The sequence below is a fragment of the Choloepus didactylus genome, chromosome 10, assembly GCF_015220235.1.
Source record: "Choloepus didactylus isolate mChoDid1 chromosome 10, mChoDid1.pri, whole genome shotgun sequence".
NCBI classification, from domain to species: domain Eukaryota; kingdom Metazoa; phylum Chordata; class Mammalia; order Pilosa; family Megalonychidae; genus Choloepus; species Choloepus didactylus.
In genome coordinates, this window is record NC_051316.1 from 85,497,954 (window position 1) to 85,520,011 (window position 22,058).

General features: G+C 37.2%; 1 protein-coding gene across 4 annotated transcripts in view; it reads right to left on the reverse strand.

Moving 5' to 3' along the window:
* GNE (glucosamine (UDP-N-acetyl)-2-epimerase/N-acetylmannosamine kinase) overlaps window positions 1-22,058 on the reverse strand; it is a 51,348-nt gene that overhangs the window by 21,566 nt on the left and 7,724 nt on the right. For 3 of the 4 annotated variants that reach the window (XR_005219101.1, XM_037851057.1, XM_037851058.1), the window contains exons 2-3: window positions 19,146-19,351; window positions 2,091-2,542 (exon numbers count right to left, since the gene is read on the reverse strand). Coding sequence is in view for 3 of the 4 variants with exons in the window: in XM_037851057.1 (XP_037706985.1) it covers window positions 2,091-2,542; window positions 19,146-19,351 (658 nt within the window). In the remaining variant the exon portion in view is untranslated. The remainder of the gene's footprint in view (window positions 1-2,090; window positions 2,543-19,145; window positions 19,352-22,058) is intronic. The other variant, XM_037851059.1, reaches the window with a different exon arrangement.

The following is a 22,058-nucleotide window of genomic DNA, read 5'->3' on the forward strand; positions in this document are numbered from 1 at the left end:
GCAATTTTTCTTTGAGAGTGAGGATATAAATGGAGCTTCTTCAGTTCCATGCAGAGGGTCATTCTACACAAGAGTTTTAAGGACTTATTGCTAAAGGGTAAATGAAGGCTGAAAAGAAGAAAAATCCCTGCAGTCTACCCTATGAGAACTTTCCACTTCTCATTATCTTCTACTTTAGAGGTGATTAAGAAACATTTGTGGTGGATAGAAAATACCCATTATAATGCAGAATATAGCAGGACTGCACTCTGTAACTTAAGATTCTACATGGAGCCACTTAAGCAGTTTCTTTATGAAAGAAAAATGGCAAAACAGAAAAAACTAGATATTTTTCAACCTGTGAAAAAGAAAATGGACAATGGTCCAGAGCCATCCATCCTAGTCAATAACATGTTTTGTGCAAAACCTGCACCTGCTTCTCAACCTGAAACTTCCAATGTTATTTCTGCTCTTAATCTCCATGACTCAGCAGACCCAGTCCCTCCGTACAACCCCTTCCATAAAGGTACTATCACTTTGTTTTGTTTTGTATAATCTATTATTTACTATGATATTTCTCTCATTTCTAGAAATTTAACATGTCTTTTCAACTTTGTTAAATTTTTATTAGGGTTGTTATTTATTAAAGATCTGGATACCCAGCCCTATTTTTCCTATAAGCAGAATGATAACACCAGAAGTTGCAGGTGGAGAAGCAGATGTAGGCTTTGTACAAATGTATTACTGTCAGGCGCAGATGGCTCTGACTCAATGTCTTGTATTTTCCATTACAGTGCTTAAAAAAGAAAAAAAAAATCCAGTTTCTGCTTTTTTGTCATCCTCTTTTCAGAAAGAAACTGCTTAAATGGTTTCATAGAGGATCTTTGAATCCTAAGTACAATCTTTCTGCATTCTGCTTTACTATAGTTACTTCCTACTCACTACAAGTTTTTCAGAAATACAAGATTTTTCGGAATACATAAAAAGCTAGCAAATAATCAGAACAGAATGTCACAGTGTTTACAGAGAAGCATGCAAAAAAGGGGAGACTGAAGAGACGGAAGTCCATTCCACTAGCCTAGGTTCCCTGATAACTATAAATCTGTCCAAAGATAAAACATATATAGAATAGAGTAACATACAATAGGAAAGCCCAATTCTTTTCTTATTCCAATGTGACCTGGATTAAAAATATATACAATCACCAAATCAATTTTCTATTCACTAATTCATTTATTCAATAAATTTACCTCGTAGAAAAGTGGAGGGGGTGGGAGAGGCGGCTAAATAGATGGTTAGTCCTGATTTTTCCCCTAGTTAGTACTCTCACTATAAATTAATCAATTGAGATTCTGGTTTACAATGTTTTCTTTGCCTGTGATTAGCAAAAGGTAATTTCCAGGAAGCTTGATCAGTTGATTTTGAAGATTTCAGACCTTAAGACTTATTTAGATACAGAGATAACAAACTCTAAATGTACAAGTATGACTTTTGCTTTTTAATAATAATCATTCCTTACATTAATAAGTACTTACGGCTTACTAATTGCTTTTACATTCATTATCTCATCTGATTATACCAACAATCTCATAAGACAGGCATTGAAATAAAAAATAACAGTTTTTTCATTTGTAGTAAAAAACAAAATACAGAAAATGAAAATAAAAACACCCATAATCCCACCAACCAGAAAAAAAATATTATAAATGATTTGATGTACATACTTCGTAACCTTTCCATTATGTTATAGTTTTAACAAAAATTACATATAATACATATAATTTTGTAGCTTGCTTTTTTTTTCCTCTTTGGTCAGGATTTGTCCTGGTCACTAAATATTCATCCATATCAATTATACTTAATGGATTAAAAGCATTCCACTGTATAAATATAACACAAATTTTTAAAGAATCAAACCATTAAGCCTATACCCTGAAATATACCCAGGAAAGAGGACAAGTCATATCTTAGGGCAAGAGCTATGAATAGAAACCTTAGTCTTCTGATTGCTGATGGAACAGTCTATCCACAATATTGTTTCCAAAAGGACTGAAATATAGCCAATATTTTCTGACAAAAACCATCATTAGACTGAAAAGTTTAATGCATACCTAACCACATCCGAATGATGCTCATGTAGTCCTTGTTCTTGGCTGAGAGAAGTTTGTCGTAGGAAGGGCAGCCTGCCAGAAGGATGCGATCATGATCCTCACACATGGATATCAGGTGTTGCTCCGCATTCCGAGTGCAGCACACATGATAATGAGCCAGTTTTGTTATGGCATGTCTGATAGAGTCATCAATGGTCCCACTGACTTCCCCACCTTCAATATGAAGGATTCGAATGTTCATCAAGGCAGCAGATGTGGCCAGAGCCAGGGCATCAAATCTGTCCCCATGAACAATCATGATATCAGGCTTCAGGCGGTTAAGGACATCTGGTAGCTTCACCAGGGCCAGGCCTACCGACTCCACCATGGCTGCCTCATCTTCCCCCCTAACGATCGTGTGTAGCCTGGTGTTAATGTCAAAGTCATCTTGTTCAATCATGCGATATGTGTTTCTAAAGCAAGAGAGAAATAAAGAATCTGAGAGCATGTTCTTACATGCAAGGCCATAACAACATGTGGGAAAAGCAATCTAACACCAACCCTGAAGGGAGAAACATTTTTTTAAAATTTACTTGTTAACATAAACAAATAAAATGAAGTATAACTTCATACAAAAATAAAAAGCACAGATCATAAATGTACCACTTGATTAATTTCTCTATATGAATATACCTGTATCCTCTACCCAGAACAATTCCAGCTCCTTGGAAGGCTCACACATATGTTCCCTCCCAGTCACTACTTGGAAGGAAAAATATTCAAGGGAGTTTTTTATTAGGAAGAAAAAGATCAAACTTAACATTGGTCATGACTTTTTCTTTCCTTTTTTTACAAAAAAAATCACCAAATTTAAAAAATAAATATGCTACTTTAATAATAGAAAAGAATATTACTTATAAAAACAAAGCTCATTTTTTTAACAAAAAAAAAGTGTCAGCATAATATTTTAAACTTCTGAATGATGGAAATTATCTCCAGAATTATTTGTATGGCACCATTAAATGCAGCATTATTCTGTTTAGAGTGAAAATATAGGTTTTACAGCATTACAGTGGCTGTGAAATGCAGTTTTAAGTCTGTTTTATGCTTCAATAACAACTGCAACTCAATGCTTCAGAGTTTCCTGTTATGAGTAAATCTTAAAAGATATGGCTTTTTTTCTAAATATATAATGCATACTTATTATTTAACATTGGAAAACAGAAACATATAAAGAAGAAAACAACTATCATCCATAAACCTACCACTCAGCAATAACAAGTGTTATTTTTATTTATTTCCTTCTAGTCATTTTATGTCTCCTATTTTAACAGGATTGAGAACACATCATGTGTACAATTTGGTAGTCTGCCTCATTCATTTAACACCATAATATCAGATCATTAAAAATTATTTACATACATCATTTTATAATATATCACATGAATATTCTAGTAGTCAATTTGTATATCCCTTCAGAATTTTCTACATGTTGCCTGTAAATAAAGATAATCTTTATGCCTTGAGTACTGTTTTACTTATTGTCACTGGCTGTTACCTCCAACATAAGTTAATGAGAAGTGGTGAAAGTGGAAATCCTTACCTTGTTCCCAGTCTTAGGGGAAATGCATACATTTTGTCAACTGTAGGTTTTTCACAGATGGGCTTATCAGATTGAGGAATTCCCCTTCCATTCCAAGTTTGCCAAGACATATCGTAACTGGTTGTTTAATTTTGTCAAATAGTTTTCAACATCTAACTGAGATGATAATATGGGTTTGCCCTTTTATTCTGTAAATGTGTAAATTATACTGATTTTCAAATGTTTAATCAATTTTTAATTCCCAATATGAACACTCTAAGTCATGATGTATTATGTTTTTATATTGCTGGATGTGATTTGCTAATATTTTGTTAGAAATTCTTATGTCTGTATTCATGAAGAATACTGGTCTCAATTTTATTTTCTCATAATATCTGTCAGGTTTTGATATCAGGGTTATGGTAGTCTTATAAAATGAGTTGGGAAAGTCCCCTGCTTTCTATTTTCTGAAAGAGTCTGTATAAGACTGGAGTTATCTCTTCCTTAAATGCTTGACAGAATGTATAATAGATGAAGCCATCTTTGTGGGAAACTATTTTTGTGGAAATGTTCAATAAGGAATTACATTTCTTTAACAGATATAGGACTATTGAGATTTTCTATTCCTTCTTGTGTCTGTTTTAGAAAGCACAGTGTGAATGGGATCTTGCCCATTTCATCCAAATTCATTGTCCAATTAACTAAATTAATATTCCCTTTTTATCTTTTTAATGTCTGTAGGATCGGTAGTGATATCCTCGCTGTCTTTCCTTTAATGGTAAGTTACGTGTTCTCTCTTTTTTTCATGATCAGTTTCCCTAGGAGTCTGTCAATTTTATGAGTATTTTCAAAGAACCAACTTTTAGCTTTATTAATTTTCTCTACTGTTTATCTATTTTTATTTCTTTGATTTTTGTTCTTTGTTTCCTTCCTTCTACTTACTTTGGTTCAATTTTCTCATTTTTTTGTTTGTTTACTAAAATAGAAATGCAGATCATTGACTTTAAACTTTTCCTGTCCTTTAATATAAACACATTCCACAAATTTTGAAATATTATATTTATTATTCAGTTCAAAATGTTTTCAAAATTCTCTTATGATTAAATCATGACCCATGGTCTTTTTTTTCTTTTTTTTCACAATTGAGTGCCCTTTATTAGACATTCCCCACATGCAATGATAAAACCTGGAAAAAACTGTCAAAAAACTGAAGGCATTGGAGAGCAACCAGTACAAATAGGATTTGTGATGGTACAAACTCTGAGAAAAGGGGAAGTGTGATGATGTGAGCACCAAGTCTACATGGCTCTTCTGCTGAGGCATTTGACAATTCTCAGAATGAGATTAGAAGTCCCAGAAGGAGACTCTCACTAGGCTCCCAAGTTTGAGTCCTCCCTGCTTGAGCAGTTTCTTCCTCAATAAAACTGCAGCTTTGGTCACACTGGTGAGTTTTTGTTTCCTTTTTTTTCTTTTTATACTTTTTGTGTAAAAAATAGGACCCGGAGAGGAAATCCCACTCCCACCCCAACCTTTCCTGTTGCTGGTGAGTGGCCAAGTGTAATGGCCACTGGATCCATTGTGTCTACTCCGCTCTCACCACCCACAGAGAGCCAGGGGTCCTACCGTGTGTGTGAAACTGTGCTAGGCAATAAGAATACAAAAATAAGTGAGACAAAAAAGATAGAGGCATAGAGAGGCGTGGAATCTAGTTAATCCCCCTGGAACAACTAATAAACAACCAGGTACAACTAGTAAATAATCTTGAATACCGCAGGGGGACAAACATGACCATCCACTCATCATACACCAACCTGAATCAGGAGGAATGCCTGACATCACAGCATAAAATCTGTAAGTAAAAACTGTGGAGCCAAGCTGGGAGCCCCCTGCCCCCATAGCCTGAGCTGCAAAGCCTCATGGTGCTAGAGAAGCTCTCTCCCAGCAGGCAAATATAGCTCAGCTGAGCTCCAAGTGGGGTTTTAATTAGCGAGTGTGAACTGCTCACTACAAGCTACGAATCTCCAACAAGCAGAGGCTTTGGCTGACAACTGACCCTGGAGAGCCAGAAGGTGGCCGCGGACTGTCTTTCTGTCCCTGTTTTGGCTCAGTGGAGAAAGCCTCAGCCATTTTCAATTCCCAGCACTCTGACCCAGACAAGGGTGGAGACAGCACAGGCAGAGTTTATTCAAATGCTAATGACCTCTCCCTAGTGGGATTATCTTCCCTGAGAGGAAAGGGGTGGGGCCCAGCTCTACTACCTGCCTTCCATTCAGAACCAGACCCCAGAACCTGGGGGAAAACAGCCACAGGCCACACCTCCTTAAACCAGTCTGGAATTACAGGCTGACAGGAGCCACCTGCTGAGCAGAAAAGCACAGTGACCTGAGGCATCACAGGGTGTACCAATTTTCTAAGACACACTCTCAGGGAAGCCGGATACTGAATATTTTTTCCTTCCAGGACCTGAGCCCGCTCTGGTCTGGGAAAACCTGATTTTCTGGGAAAATAGAAAACTACAACCTACACTAAGAAAAACAAAGTTACGGCCCAGTCAAAGGAACAAACTTGCACTTCAACTGAGATACAGGAATTTAAACAACTAATGCTAAATCAATTCAAAAAGTTTAGGGAAGATATGGCGAAAGAGATGAACCATATAACGAAAACACTGGGCGTACATAAGGTAGAAATTGAAAGTTTGAAAAACCAACTGGTAGAATCTATGGAAATGAAAGCCACAACACAAAAGATGAAAGACACAATGGAAACACACAACAGCAGATCTCAAGAGGCAGAAGAAAACACTCAGGAACTGGAGAACAAGGCACCTAAAAGCCTACACACAAAAGAACAGATAGAGAAAAGAATGGAAAAATACGAGCAACATCTTCAGGAACTTAAGGACAAAACGAAAATCCGGAATGTACGTGTCACTGGTGTCCCAGAAGGAGAAGAGAACGGAAAAGGGGCAAAAACAATAAAAGAGGAAATAATCAATGAAAATTTCCCATCTCTTATGAAAGACATAAAATTATGGATCCAAGAAGTGCAGCATACCCCAAACAGAATAGATCTGAATAGGCCTACACCAAGACACTTAATAATCAGAGTATCAAACATCAAAGATAAAGAGGAAATCCTGAAAGCAGCAAGAGAAAAGCGATCCATCACATACAAAGCAAGCTTGATAAGACTATGTGTGGATTTCTCAATAGAAACCATGGAGGCAAGAAGGAAATGGAGTGATATATTTAAGATACTGAAAGAGAAAAACCACCAACCAAGAATCCTATATCCAGCAAAACTATCCTTCAGATATGAGGGAGAGCTTAAAATATTCTCTGACAAACAGACAATGACCGAGTTTGTGAATAAGAAACCTGTTCTACAGGAAACACTAAAGGATGCACTGCAGACAGAAAGGAAAAGACAGGAGTGAGAGGTTTGGAAAACAATTTTGGGAGACAGTAGCACAGCAATGTAAGTACACTGAACAAAGATGACTGTGAGTATGGTTGAAAGAGGAAGGTTGGGACCATGTGGGACACCAGAACAAAAGACAAAGGATAAAGACTGGGACTGTGTAACTCAGGGAAACTGAGGGTGCTCAATGATTGTAATAAAAGGTACAAATGTTTTTTCATGAGGGAGAACAAATGAATGTCAACATTTCAAGGTGTTAAAAATAGGGTGGGATTGGGGGGAAAATACAATCAATGCAAACTAGAGACTATAATTTACAGAAACATTGTATTACGCTTCCTTTAATATAACAAAGGCAATATACCAAAGCTAAATGCATATAGGGGGGTGGGGGTGGGGAATAGGGGAAGGGTATGGGACTCCTAGCATTGATGATGTTATCTGACTCTTTATTCTACTTTAGGTTAATGCTATCTTTCCTTTTGTTGCTTTCTAGCTGTCAAGTTTTGGGTTTTGTTTGTGTCTCTCTCTCTCTTTTCTTCGTCGTTTGTCTTTCTGCCTTCTTTGACTCTTCCTCCTTCTTTGTGGAAGAAATGGAGATGTCCTTATGTAGACAATTGTGATAGTACTGAATACATAAATACGTGACTATATGGGAAACCAACGATTGTTTACTTAGGACGGAATGTATGGTGTGTGAACAAAACCATCTTAAAAGAAATGGGTTGATGAAGAAACCTTGAGGGCACTATATTGAGTGAAATAAGACAGACACATAAAGGCAAATATTGCAGGGTCTCATTGATATGAACTAATTATAATATGTAAACATCAACATGAAATATAAGTTACCAGGATATAGAATGAGGCTAAAGAATGGGGAGCAGTTGCTTATCATGAGCAGAATGTTCAACTAGGGTGAACAAATGTGTGGAAATGGACAGGGGTGATGGTAGCATGTAGTGAGAATAACTAACAGTGCCGAAAGGGGTGTGAAGGTGGTGGAAAAGGTAAGCTCAGAGTCACGCATGTCACCAGAAGGTAAGTTGGAGGTTAAAAGATGGGAATGTATAAAACAGCGAATCTTGTGGTGGACAGTATCCGTGATTAACTACACAAAAATGTTAGAAATCTCTCAGGAACTAGAACAAACGTATGACAGTTAAACTAGAATTTAGTAATAGAGAGGCATATAGGAAAAAAATATATACACCTATTGCAAACTATATACTATAGTTAGTAGTATTTTAACATTCTTTCATTAACAGTAACAAATGTACTATACCAAAACTATGAATCAATAATGGAGGGGGGTGTGGTTATGGGTATGGGAGGATTTGAGTTTCCTTTTTTTGTCTTTATTTCTTTTCTGAAGTAATGAAAATGTTCTAAAAATGGAAAACAATTAATTGTGCTGATGGATGCACAGCTGTATGACGGTACCATGGGCAACTGATTGTACACTTTGGATCTATAGATAGTTGTATGTTATGTGAACAATCTCAATTAAAAACATATATACACATATATATACATATATATATACACATATATATGTGTGTGTGTGTGTATATATATACATAAAAGTCCCAGAAGGAAGAGGTATTCTTTCTGGGATGAGGACAAATAGGGTGATCATTTTGTAAACAAAATATAGGGAATTCTGATTCCAGGGAGGATATGGTGGTAAAAGCAAAACAAGTAAAGTAAATAATTCTTTAAAACACATATGCTTTAAGTACCAGAGAATTATGTAAACAGAGAGAACTATGTGAACTAAGATTTCAAAAAGAGAAGAGACCTTATGAGGGGAGGAGAGATCCACAAACATCTCCACACATGGAAGAATTTGCTTTGTGCAGACAGTGAAAATGATAGGCAACGAAACATAACTTAGGCACTGGTTTGGTTTGCTAAAGCTTCCAGAATGCAATATACCAGAAATGGGTTGGCTTTTACAATGGGGATTTATTAATTTACAATTTACATTTCTCAGGCCATGAAAATGTCCAACTCAGGGCATCAACAGGCTGATAACTGGACTCTGAAATAGGCTGCTTGAATTCAGGACACCTCTGTCATGTAGGGAGACACATGGCTGGTGCCTGTTGGTCCTTCTCTCTTGGGTTTTATTGCTTTCGGTTTCTGGCTACAGTGGCTTCCTGTTTTCTATGGGTCTTCTCTTATCTTCTTCCAGGCTTTTCTCTGTGAGCGTCTCTTAATTCTTAGCTTCTGTGTTTTATCCTCTTATAAAGGACTCAATGACATGATGATATATGCTTCTCTCCTGCAGATACTTCATATAGTTATCATTTCTTGTTTTTTTAAGGCCACTTTCCCTACCTGAACTTTGGCTTTGGAAAATACTATTCCTTCTCTCCACAATTCCTCTCCTTGCTCCAAATGGGAAAGCACATCTGATTTACAGACCTGAAATCCCACTGAAACCAGATGATTGATGATCTCTGCCATCGCATCTCTGAAGATCTCTTTCTGTGTTTTGTTCAGGAGAGCCTATTCTTCTTGGGGAAAGTCTATAGCTACATCTTTAAAGGCCAACGACTCCAGTAGTTGCATTGTCAATAGTTCAGGTGGCATTTGCCTTACCCTTGCACTTCCATTACAAGAAAAGTAGAAGTTGAGCAAACTAAGAATGGCACTGTGACCAGAAGATCAGACCCCTCAGAATTGATGACCTAGCACCTGGTAAGCCCCTGCAACCAGGAGAAGAGCTAGCCAGGGGTGAGAGAAATTGGACGTCACTGACTTGTCCCAGAGCAACCAGCGCCTCGTAGGTGGGTCCAGGGGGGAATTTCTGGGGAGGTCTGAGGCCACAGAGTGGGGAACCTGAGGCCATGGGTGCCCAGGGCAGGAAGCTTCTCGCTTTCTTGGTTTAGCACACCCTCTCCCGGTGCTCTGGCTGAATCACTTGAGATTCTGTTCAGGTTCCTCAGCACCAGTGACGGAGCCCCGGGGAAATGCACTCCTCAGTAGATTCAACACCAAGATCCCGAAAGAAGAATCAGCCCAAGGAGGAGCAGGGGGTCTCTTCACGCCCAGACTCCTCCGTCCACATCAACCCTGGACCTGGGCTTTTCTCCCCACCCCCTCCCCGACTCACAGTCTTTTGAGACTAGTATTTAATTTCCAAATGTTTGGGCTTTTTGTTATTTATTTCTCACTTTATGCTGTTGTCAGCAGAGAACAAACTCGGCAATATTTCAGAGTTTTGAAATTCATTGAAACTTAATTTATGGCCCAGGCTCTATTCTGGTGCATATGCATTTGTAAAGAATGTATATTTGACAGTCCTGGAGCAAGATGCAAGAAAAAAGATCCCCATGCTTTCTGTCTACCTGATTGCGGCAGCCAAGACCAAACGGTGGGAAGTCAGGAAGCACAAAAACATGAGAAGGGGGAGATAATCTTTGCAACTCAGAAATAGCCTTGCAAACAGTAAAGAGCCTTTTTACTCCACAAAAAGAATCTTAAAATTTGAATTTACATGAAAAAAATAAAAAAGAAGGTATATGTTTTGGTAATTGAAGGTAGTGATCTATAAATGTCCGTTAGGTCAAGGTGATCGATAATTTTGTTCTGGGCTCCTACATCCTTGGGGATTTTCTAGTTACTTATTCTATCAATTACTGGGAGGGGGCACGTTAAAATCTCCAACTGTGACTGCAAGTTTGTCTATTTCCCTCTTCAATTATGTCATATTTTGCTTCATGTATTTTGAAACATTGTTATTAGACATATACATATTTAGGATTATTATGCCTTCCTGATGAATTATCCTTTACATTGTTTAAATGTCTGTATGAGTGGTAACCCCTCATTGTCTCTAGTAACATTCACTGAATTGAAGTCTACTTTATCTAATATAAATATAGCCCCACCAGCTCTCTCACCCTTACTGTTTCATGGTATATCTTTTTCCATTCCTTTATTTTATTATTATCTTTTTCCATTCCTTTATTTATTATTATCTATGTTTTTAAATTTATAATGTCTCTAGTAGACAGCATATAGTTGGATCTTGCTTTTTCACGAGTGTAACAATCACTGCCTTTAATTGGAGCAATTAGCTCATTTACATTTAATGTAATTATTGATTCAGCTGAGTTTAGGCCTACCATTTTGCCCTTTGTTTCTCATTTGTTCCATCTATATTTTTGCTGTTATGCCTGTTCCTCTGTTCCTCCTTTCCTACCTTCTTTTAGATTAACAATATTTTTCAGTAGTCCATTTTAATTCCTTAATTGGATTTTTATCTATATATCTCTGTATTTTTTGTGTGTATGGTTGTTCTAGGGAAATAAACATTTATCGGTTTATCTTAAACTAACACCACACGACTACATATATAATAGGAACCTTACAATAGTATACTTCCATTTTTCCCTCCCATCCATTGTGCTCCTTTTGTCAAATATTTTAAATCTACTCACATTATAAACCCCACAATGTAATGTTATGATTTTTGCACAACATAGTATTTTTTTTAACTTAAGAGGATAAAGGGTAGTCTTTTATATTTACCCATATATTTACCATTTCCAGTCACTCCTTCTAAGTTTCCAATAGGTATTATTTCTCTTCAGTCTGAAAAACTTCCATTATCATTTTTTATAGTGTATAACGACTGGTGATAATTTGCTTAGCTTTAATCTGAAAATATCTTTATTTCATCTTCATATTTAAAGGATATTGTAAAGGGCTCTCTAGGGAAACAGAACCAACAGAAGATACCTATAAATATTATGAGATTTGTATAAGAACTGTCTCATGCAACTGTGGGGATGGGCAAGTCCAAATTCCTTAGGGCAGGCTGCAATCTGGAAACTCCAATGAAGATTTTCGATGAAGTCCCCACGAGAAGCTGGCTGGCTGAAGTAGAGATGGAAATTCTCTCTTCTGACTGCTAAAACTATCACTTTTCCTTTTAAAGCCTTCAACTGATTGGATGAAACTTCTCTCATTGTTGAAGGCAACCTGCTCAGTAGTCTGTAGATATAATCAGCCATAGATGGAATGAACCCACTGATGATTTAAGTTCACAAAATGTTCTTACAGTAACAATCAGGCCAGTACTTGCTTGAACAAACTTTACGGCTTGGCAGATCAGACAATACCCAGCTCATGATAGGCAACTCAGGCCTCATGGAAATTGGTGGTCCCAGGTTAAGCATTCAGTCTCTACTAAGGCCCAGTAGCAGGCCAAAAGCTGTTTCTCAGAAGGAGAGTAGTTATCTGCAGAGGATGGCAAGGCTTTGTGCCAGAATCCTGAGTCTGTGTTGTGATTCTCCTATACAGACCTGCCAAGGCTCCAGAGAGCATTTCTATTTGCCACTGACACTTCTAAACCCATGGCTTCTGCTGGATCATATGGCCCAAGTGGCAGAGCAGCTTGCACAGCAACCTGGACCTATCGTAGAACCTTCTCTTGTTCTGGTCCCCACTCAACATGAGCAGCTTTTCAGGTCACTTGGTAAATGGGCTGGAATAGCAGACACGAATGAGAAATACGTTATCTCCAAAATCTAAAAAGGCCAATTAGGCCTTGTGCCTCTTTTCTGGTTGTAGGAGGGGCCAGATGCAACAGCTTATCCTTCACCTTAGAAGGGATATCTCAACATTCCCCACACCACTGGACACCTAGAAATTTCACTGAGGTGGAAGGCCCTTTATTTTTATTGGATTTATCTCCCATCCTCTGACATGGAAATACCTTACCAATAAGTCTAGAGTAGTTGCTCACTAGATCCAATCAACATGATATCATCAATATAATGAACCTTGTGGGAGGGAGAGATAATCAAGGTCCCTGTGGACTAGATTATAACATAGGGCTGGCAAATAAATATAACCCTGAGGTAGAACAGTGAAGATGTATTGCTAGCCATACCAGCTAAAGGCCAACTGTTTTTCATAGTCTTTACTAATAGCAATTGAGAAAAAAACATTTGCCAGAACAATAGCTGCATACCAGGTACCAGAGGATGTGTTGATTTGCTCAAGCAATGATACCACATCTGGAACAGCAGCTGTAATTGGAGGTACCACCTGGTTAAGTTTACAATAATCTACTGTCATCCTCCAAGATCCATATATTTCCTGCACAAGCCAAATAGAGTTGAATGGCGATGCCACCACCCCTGCATCCTTCAAGTCCTAATTTCTGCAATCCCGCCAGGAAGCCGGTATTGCTTTTGATTTACTTTTTTGCCAGGTAGGGGCAGTTCTAGGGGCTTCCACTGGCCTTTCCTACCATAATAGCCCTCACTCCATGTCAGGAAAACAATGTGAGGGTTCTGCCAGTTGCTGAGTAGATCTATTTCAATTATGCATTCTGGAACTAGGGAAATAACCACAGAATGGGTCTGGGGACCCACTGGACCCACTGTGAAATAGACGTGAACTAAAACGCCATTGATCACCTGACCTCCATAAGCCCCTAATCTGACTGGTGGACTAAATGGATGTTTTGCTTCTCCTGGAATTAATGCTACTCCTGAGCTTGTATCCCTATAATGTCTGATAATTTTTCTTTCCCCAGTGCACAGTTACACTTGTTCACTTGACCTAGAACTCTTCTGCTTATACAGATCAAGTAAGAATTTAGTACACTGCCCATCTATTTTACTTTGAGGCACCCCATGATCTACCAACCAATACCATAGGTCTCTGCAAGTCAGACTATTCTGATGCTGCTTTGAGTCTAGTGTCTATTATGGCAGCCATGCTCACTGGTCTTTGGCAACTAAGTGCTGCCACTTGGCTTCCTCCAATCCAGGATCCAATCATCCCCATTGTGTTTAAGGATCCCAGATCAGTGACAGCAGTTCCCACAATAATATCTGACCTACAGAGAAGAGTGACTACACAGCTCTTCAGGGCTGTAGAGTTAGTCTCACAAATTTATTCCTCACAGTCCAGCTGAAAGGTGTGTCCTCTGGAAATTCCTGGGGAGGGTGGGTAGATCTGTGATAAATCCACTCTAACATTCCAGTCTCTCTAAACCTTTGGATCCTCTCATCCGCATTATATGAGAGAAGGTCTGGCATTTTGATCTCAGGTAATGTAGGCCACCTTTTGGTCCATGTTTCAGCCAACCACCTGAACAAACTGTTAGAGTCCTTTTTAACCCCTTGAACACTGAATTGAGAATCTCTGCTTAGTGGACCCATATCAATAAATTCAGCCTGATCCAACTTTATATTCCTTCCACCATTATCCCACATCCTTAATATATTCATCCCCACACATATTCCCCTGATTTCTGTCCTTATATAAGTTGGAAAAATCATGAAGTTCTTTTGAAGCATGGAGCACCTCCTCATGGATCACACTTTGTACGTCACCTTTTCAGGCAGGTTGGGACTTCAGTCTAGTTATAGGTCTGAGAAGAATTAGAAGTGTCCTGCAAGCCATCTACCTCAGGGCATTCCACTGCAGTTTTATCCACTGAAACAGGATTAACCTCTTAAAACAGAGGAGTGAAGGCTGTTTGCTCAGGGGAGGTAGTTATAGGTTTATCACGCACAGCAGGGGTAATCTCGTCAGGTGGACATTGGGTGGCTGATTTCTTAGGGCAGACTGGAGGTCTGGAGGCTGCTTCCTCAGGGCAGACCATTACAGATTTATCTGGCAAAGACTCAGCAGAATCTAGGGCTTCAAAGTCCTCACTGCCATCATTATCAACCCACATGTCCCCATTCCAATTTTCAGGATCCCATTCCTTTTTGATCAATGCCCTCGCTTTAACAGCAGACATCCTACAAGACTGGGAATTTAGTTTGTGCCATAATTCAACTACTCATACAATGAGACTGGGTCTGGTTTTCAGAAATCTCAAGTCTGTAATTACACAATATAAAGATTTTCTTTCAGAATACATGTAGAAACTTTCATGTCCTTCATGCAGTGCTTAAGTTGTAAATATGAAGCCTTGAGCTCATCCTTTCTTTTATAACTGTATCCAGAGTATTTAGGAACAACCAGCCAGCATCATTATACCTTTTAACTCCACAAAACTCTGTTAAGGTGTCAAAAACACTCTCACCCAGAGCCTTGCCTCTTATAAGCATTTGAATATCTGTATCCATTGGTGATATTTTTGTGTATTTCTACTGCCAACTCACACCATGGACTATCAGTGCCATCTTGATTATTGTTAATAGAGTCATTAATAGTGCCTTTGAATCTAATCAAATTAGAGATCCAATTCCCAAAACCCCAGAACCAATTCAGAAATCTCATCCTTAAGATTCTGTTTCTCAAGAACTACCCCATTCTCGGTACCAAAGCTGTATTAGTCAGAGTTCTCTAGGAAAACAGAACCGACAGGAGATATTTGTAAATATCATGAGATTTGTATAAGAATTATCTCACGTGACTGTGGGGATGGGCAAATCCAAAATTCCATAGGACAGGCTGCAAGCTGGGAACTCCAATGAAGGTTTTTGATGAATTCCCAGGAGAAGCTGATTGGCTGAAGTAGAGATGGAAATTCTCTTTTCTAACTGTTGATATTATCACTTCTTTTAAAGCCTTCAACTGTTTGGATGAAACTTCTCTCATTGTTGAAGGCAATTTCCTCAGTTGATTGTAGTTGTAATCAGCCATAGATGCAATCAACTTAGTGATGATTTAAGTCCATGAAATGGTCTCATGGTGACAATCAGGCCAGTGCTTGCTTGAACAAATTGGACTTCATAACCTGGCCAAGTTGACACACGAACTTAACCAACACAGATATAACCACTGGGGAAAAAATTCTGAGTTGACAGTTAATGTTTTTTTTTTCCTTTGAGCCCTTTAAAGATATTCTATTATCTTCTGATCTCTATTACTTCAGATTAGGTGTCAGTTATCATTCGTATCATGCTCCTTATAGGACCTATCATTTTTCTCTCACTGTTTTCAAGATTTTTCTTGGTTTTCAGCAGTTTGACTATGCTGTGCCTAGAGTGTGGTTTTCTTTGTATTTATCCTTTTGTAGGTTTTGTTGACCTTCCTGGATATGTACATTGATGTTTTTCATCAAATCTGGAAAATTCTGGCCATTATTTCTTCTAGGATTTTTCTGCCAATGTTTTCCTATCTTTCTGAGATACCAATTAAATGTCTGTTAGATTGCTTTTAATATTGTCCCAAAGGTCACTGAGGCTCTGTTCTTATTTTTTTATTCTTCACCTAGATAATTCCTACTGATATATGTTTTCATGTTCACTGACCCTCTCATCTTCAGCAACTAAATCAAGTACAATTTTCATTTCATATATTGTACTTTCCAGTTCTGGACTTTACATTTGGTTTTTTATAGCTTTCATTTCTCTGCTGATATGGCTGCTTTAAGTTAAATCCGTGTCTGCTAATTCTATCATCTGAGTTATTTCAGGATCTGTTTCTATTGACAATTTTTTCTCTTTATATTTGTCAAATTTTTCAGTTTTTTCATATATGTAGTAATTTGTGATTATATACTGAACATTATGTATGATAATACTATAGAGACTTTGGGGTCTTGTTATCTTTCTCTTAATATTTTTGATATGTGTTCAAATAGGCAATTAAATTACAGGGTGAGCACCTGGTCGAAGTTGAGTTTAACATTTTACTAGGACAAATTTGCTTCGGTTTTGCTCTTAGACCTAGGATGAATACTGCAGTCCTGGACTACAATCTGTACTACTAAGGTGTAAACTTCTGGGGTTTCAGTGAAAAGCGTGAGATGTTTACTACGCTCCTCTAACATGGCAGAACTCAAACTCCAAACTGTCTCCCCTGAGGTAGACAGCAGATGAAATTTCTGCTCAGCTTTCCAGCCTCCAGTTGTTGCTTTCTACTGGGCTTCTTGAAGTCACCCAAGCATGAGCAATTCAGTGGTCAGCCAAGAGTTAGGTGCACATTTTTGGGCTTGCCCTTTCTGGCTTCCTCATTTCTAGAATTTCTCCCTTCAATTTCTAGTTGCCATGGTAGCTGGAATTCCATTTCTGACACGTCAACCTAAACTACTATGACTTCCTGCTTGAGTTTCTAGCCAACTTACACCATGTAGACTGGGGAAGGTACTCTCAGAGGAAAAGCCATATAAATATGGATCTCATCTACTAAAATTTTCTTCTTTCAGTGATCAAATCCCACCCCCTCCACCAGTTTCTGCCTGCTGATAGTTGTTCTCCAGTGCCTTCAAATACTTTTTTAAATATTTTGTCCAGAATTTATAAGGGTTAGCTGTGGTAGAGTTAATCAGATACAAGCTACTCTGCCAATATTAGAGCCTGAACTCCTTTTTCTTAAATATTTATTTTGTAATTTCTTGAGTTGAATGTTTAGCTCAGTTATTTCTTATTTTTCTGCTTAATAATAAAAGTACTTAAGACCAAGAATTTACTTCTAACTACAGGTTTCCCTTCATCATTTTGATTCCTTTATTATTTTAGTAATTTTTATTTTTATTATTTATCTATAGATTGTCTATATCCCCTACCAGAATGTAAGTTCTATGAGGGCAGGGACTTTATTTCTGTCTTGTCACCTGGAACATTCTAAATGCTTAATAAATATTTGTTGATTGAATAAATGAACAAACGGATTTCTTAGTAGTTTGTTGTAATTTCCTCTTTTACTCAATGCTTATGAGTATGAAAATGCTGATTTAAAAAAAAATCCAAATAGAAATAAACAGTATGCTTTTTGTTTGTATTAAGGTCTTTTAAAATAGGTAATATATTTACATGGTTTAAAATTCAAAAGGTACAAAGATTACATACAGTGAAAAATCAACCTCTCACTTTTGTCTCCCAGTCATTCAGTCTCCTCCCTAGAGGCAACAAATTTCGTACGTTAGAATGTACTTTAAACATGTATTTCCTTTAAGTGTTTGTCAAATTTCCTATTTAACAATCCCACCATACAAATACTATCTTTCCACCCTTAATTACTGTGGTAGGCAGATAAAAATCTTATTACAATTTTCCCGAGAGCTTCTATCCCACTAGTCTTCCTGTCAAGCCTTTCTCATAGAAGTAAAAGAACCCACTCAGACTTTCATCCCAGGTTAAAGCTAAAATTTCTCTTCTACCTTGTCCTCCCATCCAAGTGGATTTTTTTAGATGGCCAGAATGCATTTCACATTTTAAAAACAAAACAAAAAAAAACAAACAAAAACTATGGATCCTTGAGCTATCCTTAAGTTTATTATTTAAGTATTTTCTAAGAGCAAATTGCCAAACTGTTTTTGGAGACAGGTTTTTATTTGTTGTTGTTGTTGCTGTTGTTATTTCATTTTTAAGAAATAGTATGAAAAAGACAATTTTACTTTAAAACAAGCTTCTTTTATATAAAAGTGTATTTTTGACCATCTTCGAATGCTGCATTAAGTTTTTCATGCCACAAGGGTGCACTAAATGCCACTTTATAACTTTCTTAGTTCAAGTACATAGGGTAATAATCAATGTCCAGTTCTGGTTTATACATTCTGCTCCCTGAAAATGATTTGCCAACCTTCATTTTTCAAATGTAGATTGTGATCAATAACAAACCTAATGATGCCATAACAAATACCAGTGATAATGGCAATGTGACATTCTACTTCACCTTGTAGATCAATTAGATTTTTAAAATCTTGTTCCATGTCTACTACTTTATACACTGTTGGTCTATATACCAGTTTTAAAGTAGAATTGCCATTAGAACTCATAAAACAGATCACATGGAATTAGTAACATTATTATAGTCACACAATATATATTTATAAGTGGCATTTCTTCTGAATATAATAATAAATAATTAATAATAATACTTATTATTATAACTATCTTTTATCAAGTATCTACTAAACACCATCACTGTGATGGGTGCTGCATATCACTATCAACATTCATCACCCCGTTTTATAATTAAGGAAACCGACTCAGAAATACTAAGTGACTTCCCCAAGGTTACATAAAAATTAAATGGATAACTAGAATTTGAAGCTAGACCCATATGGCTCAAAAAATCCAAACCTCTCCAGTATACAATGTTGCAATAAAGAATATCATAAGAAAACACTTTCATCTTACCCATAGTCGTCTATCAGGTGAGAGCCAAGTACTACTACATCAAGTTCAAAGAACTCAGGTTCCGTTTTAATGCCAAACATGATTGGGGCAAGTTTGGAATAATCAGCACGGTTGCAAGTAGCAACACAAACCCGAAGCTTTCGTTTATTCCCATTCTTCTCCATGACTTGCTTTTTTCGTTTTGAGAGATTTTTAAAATAGAGTTCCTAAAGTTGCAAAAATAGAAATTACTATTTATAATCAGAATAAGTCCTAGATATAAACACAGAATTTTGCAGTTGTAAGACCTTAACCACTATTCAATATAATGATTCTTAAAATGTTTTTTCTAACCCTACCCAATGAATTATGACACTCCTGTGTGACACTCCAACTGGCCTAGCTAGAGTATGAAATCTCAGCAGACTAATTACAACTCCACCCTTTTCTCTCACACCCAAGAAAGCATAGTGGAATGCAACTAAGAAAGAGAGACATAAGTAAACTCTAATTTATAAAAGCAAGCAAACACCAACTCTTTAACTATCACTAGTTAAAAATTACTTGCCATACTCACAAGTGACCCCAACATAACAGTCTGCTGCAAAACTTTAAGAACCACTGATCTGGTGAACTCCCTCACTTTACCAAAAGGGAAACAGGTCTTAAGGGGGGAAATGACTTTCCCAAGATTCAAGATCACATCTTGTAAGGAATGAGATCTATTCATCCTCACACTATACAGCACTGTGAATCGTGCTAGGGAACAGGAAGAAAAGAGAAAAATCCTACTTTCAAGGTTTCATTAACACCTATACACCAATGTCTACCAAACTGACAGCTCTAAATGCCTACTAGCTATCTCCTGCTGTATGCCCCATATATTAAACACTTTAAAGTCAGTGTCCAAAATGGAACTCATTTTCTTTCCCAAACCTGTTCCTCCTTCCTAATTCTTAATTATGTGCTTCCATCCATCCAAATACTTTGACATCCTTGTCTTTACTCTTCCTCATCCCATACCTCCTAAACCGTATCAAGTCCACCTCTTGAATATCTTTCAAATCTATCCCTCTTCTTCATCTCCTCCAGGACTTCTCTAGTCCAAACCTTCACCTTAGGTATGAACTGTGGTTCAACTGTTGAAATGGTTTGCTTATCTCTAGTCTTGTGCCCTGCCTCCCACAAACTTTCATGGCAATCTTTCCAAGGTTCATTACTCTGATTATATCATACTAAGCAGGAAACACCACTTCGGGAATAAAATCCAAACTGCTGATCTGGACCTAGCCTATCTTTCCAACTGCTTCTCCCATACCTACAATAACCCTTACTCTGTGCCAAAGTACCAGCCATTCCAAATTACCTGCATTTCCAACTAGTGGATCTCCATACCTCTTTGCCTTTACAGATGCAAGATGGAAGTGCCTATCTTTGCCCTCTTGCTTGGACTCCTCATCCATCAAAACTCAGTCTAATGTCACCTCTTCTGGAAAGCCTCCACATAAATCTCAACTCCTCCACATCCCATCCTGCTTAGTTGCTTCCCTCCTCTTAGAACTATACACTATCGCTCAACTTCTCTTCCCAACCCTTACCCCTATGCTATACCCTTCATTCAAAAGTAGACATCAGGGACAAGGGATAAGATATATTTTACAGAGCATTTTAAACTTCTCTACATCAATGTAAATTTTTTCCTCATGAAATGTGATCTCAATATTTATGTTTCAGGAGGAATACCAATATTTAGTATTTGTAATCAGGAATCCAGAGAACCTTAAGTAATGGTGCCAATAAAAGGGGATCTGCACTTTAGATCAGGGTAAATGCTAAAGCCCACTAGAAGTACCTCATCTCTCTTAGGCTAGAACTCTGTGACCATGCCAAGCGTGACATCACTAGACCCACTCTGAACTTGCAACCCCCAGTAAAAGCTAACTCCACCCAATGGAAAGCACTTAGAAGATAATGAAATGAGCACTCTGCCAAGAGATTTTTAAGGCCTAAGCACCACCCAATCATTAAAGAGTCAAAATATTCTTCCTAAAATGGATGTCTTAAGAGTTCTTGCACATAATTCCTCTTCTCGCCATTAAATTTGAGTTGAAGACATTGCTGGTGTTATTTAATTTGATGGGTGAGGCAAAGCAAGTCATTCATGGTTGGCCAATTTGTATTTATTTTTGAAAGAACAACAAACATTCCATCTGGCAGCAGTAAAATGCCCTTAGTATTTATCAGGTAACTCAAAGGTCATCCCATCAAAACTGAGAGTATGTTAGCCATATAAATAAACTATGAAAAATACAACAATGTTACTTCAGGCAAAAGTTTTTTTTTTTCTTCTTTTTTTAGGAAAGAAGTTGAATCTTAAGAAAATAATGATAAAATGCCTAGTTTTTAAAGGGGGGGACTTTTTTTTATTTTAATCAATGTATTTTTTGATTAGGTAGTAAATTCATATGGTTTAAAATTGAAAAGTAACAAGAGGCTATGTAGCAAAAAGTCTTCTCATTTGTGTTCCCTAGCCATGTTCCTATCCCTGGAAACTAATACTTAAACTAGTTTTTTTATCTATCCTTCCATTTATAATACTATATATTTATACTTATTTATAAATACATATAATATATATTATGTAATTGGTAACATTCTACAAACTGTTGTTGTATACCTTGTTTTTTAATATTTATTTTTAACATTGTTTATTGTATTAAAATATACATAACATAAAATTTACCAGGTTAACCATTTTTAAGTTTATAGTTCAATGGCATTAAGCACATTCATGATGTTGAGTAATTATTATCACTATCTATTTCCAGAACATTGTCATCATCCTAAACAGAAACTGTACCCATTAAACAGTATATACTTACTGTTTTAAAATGCTTTTCATTATGTTTCTGAATAAAATGGGAAGGTTTAAAA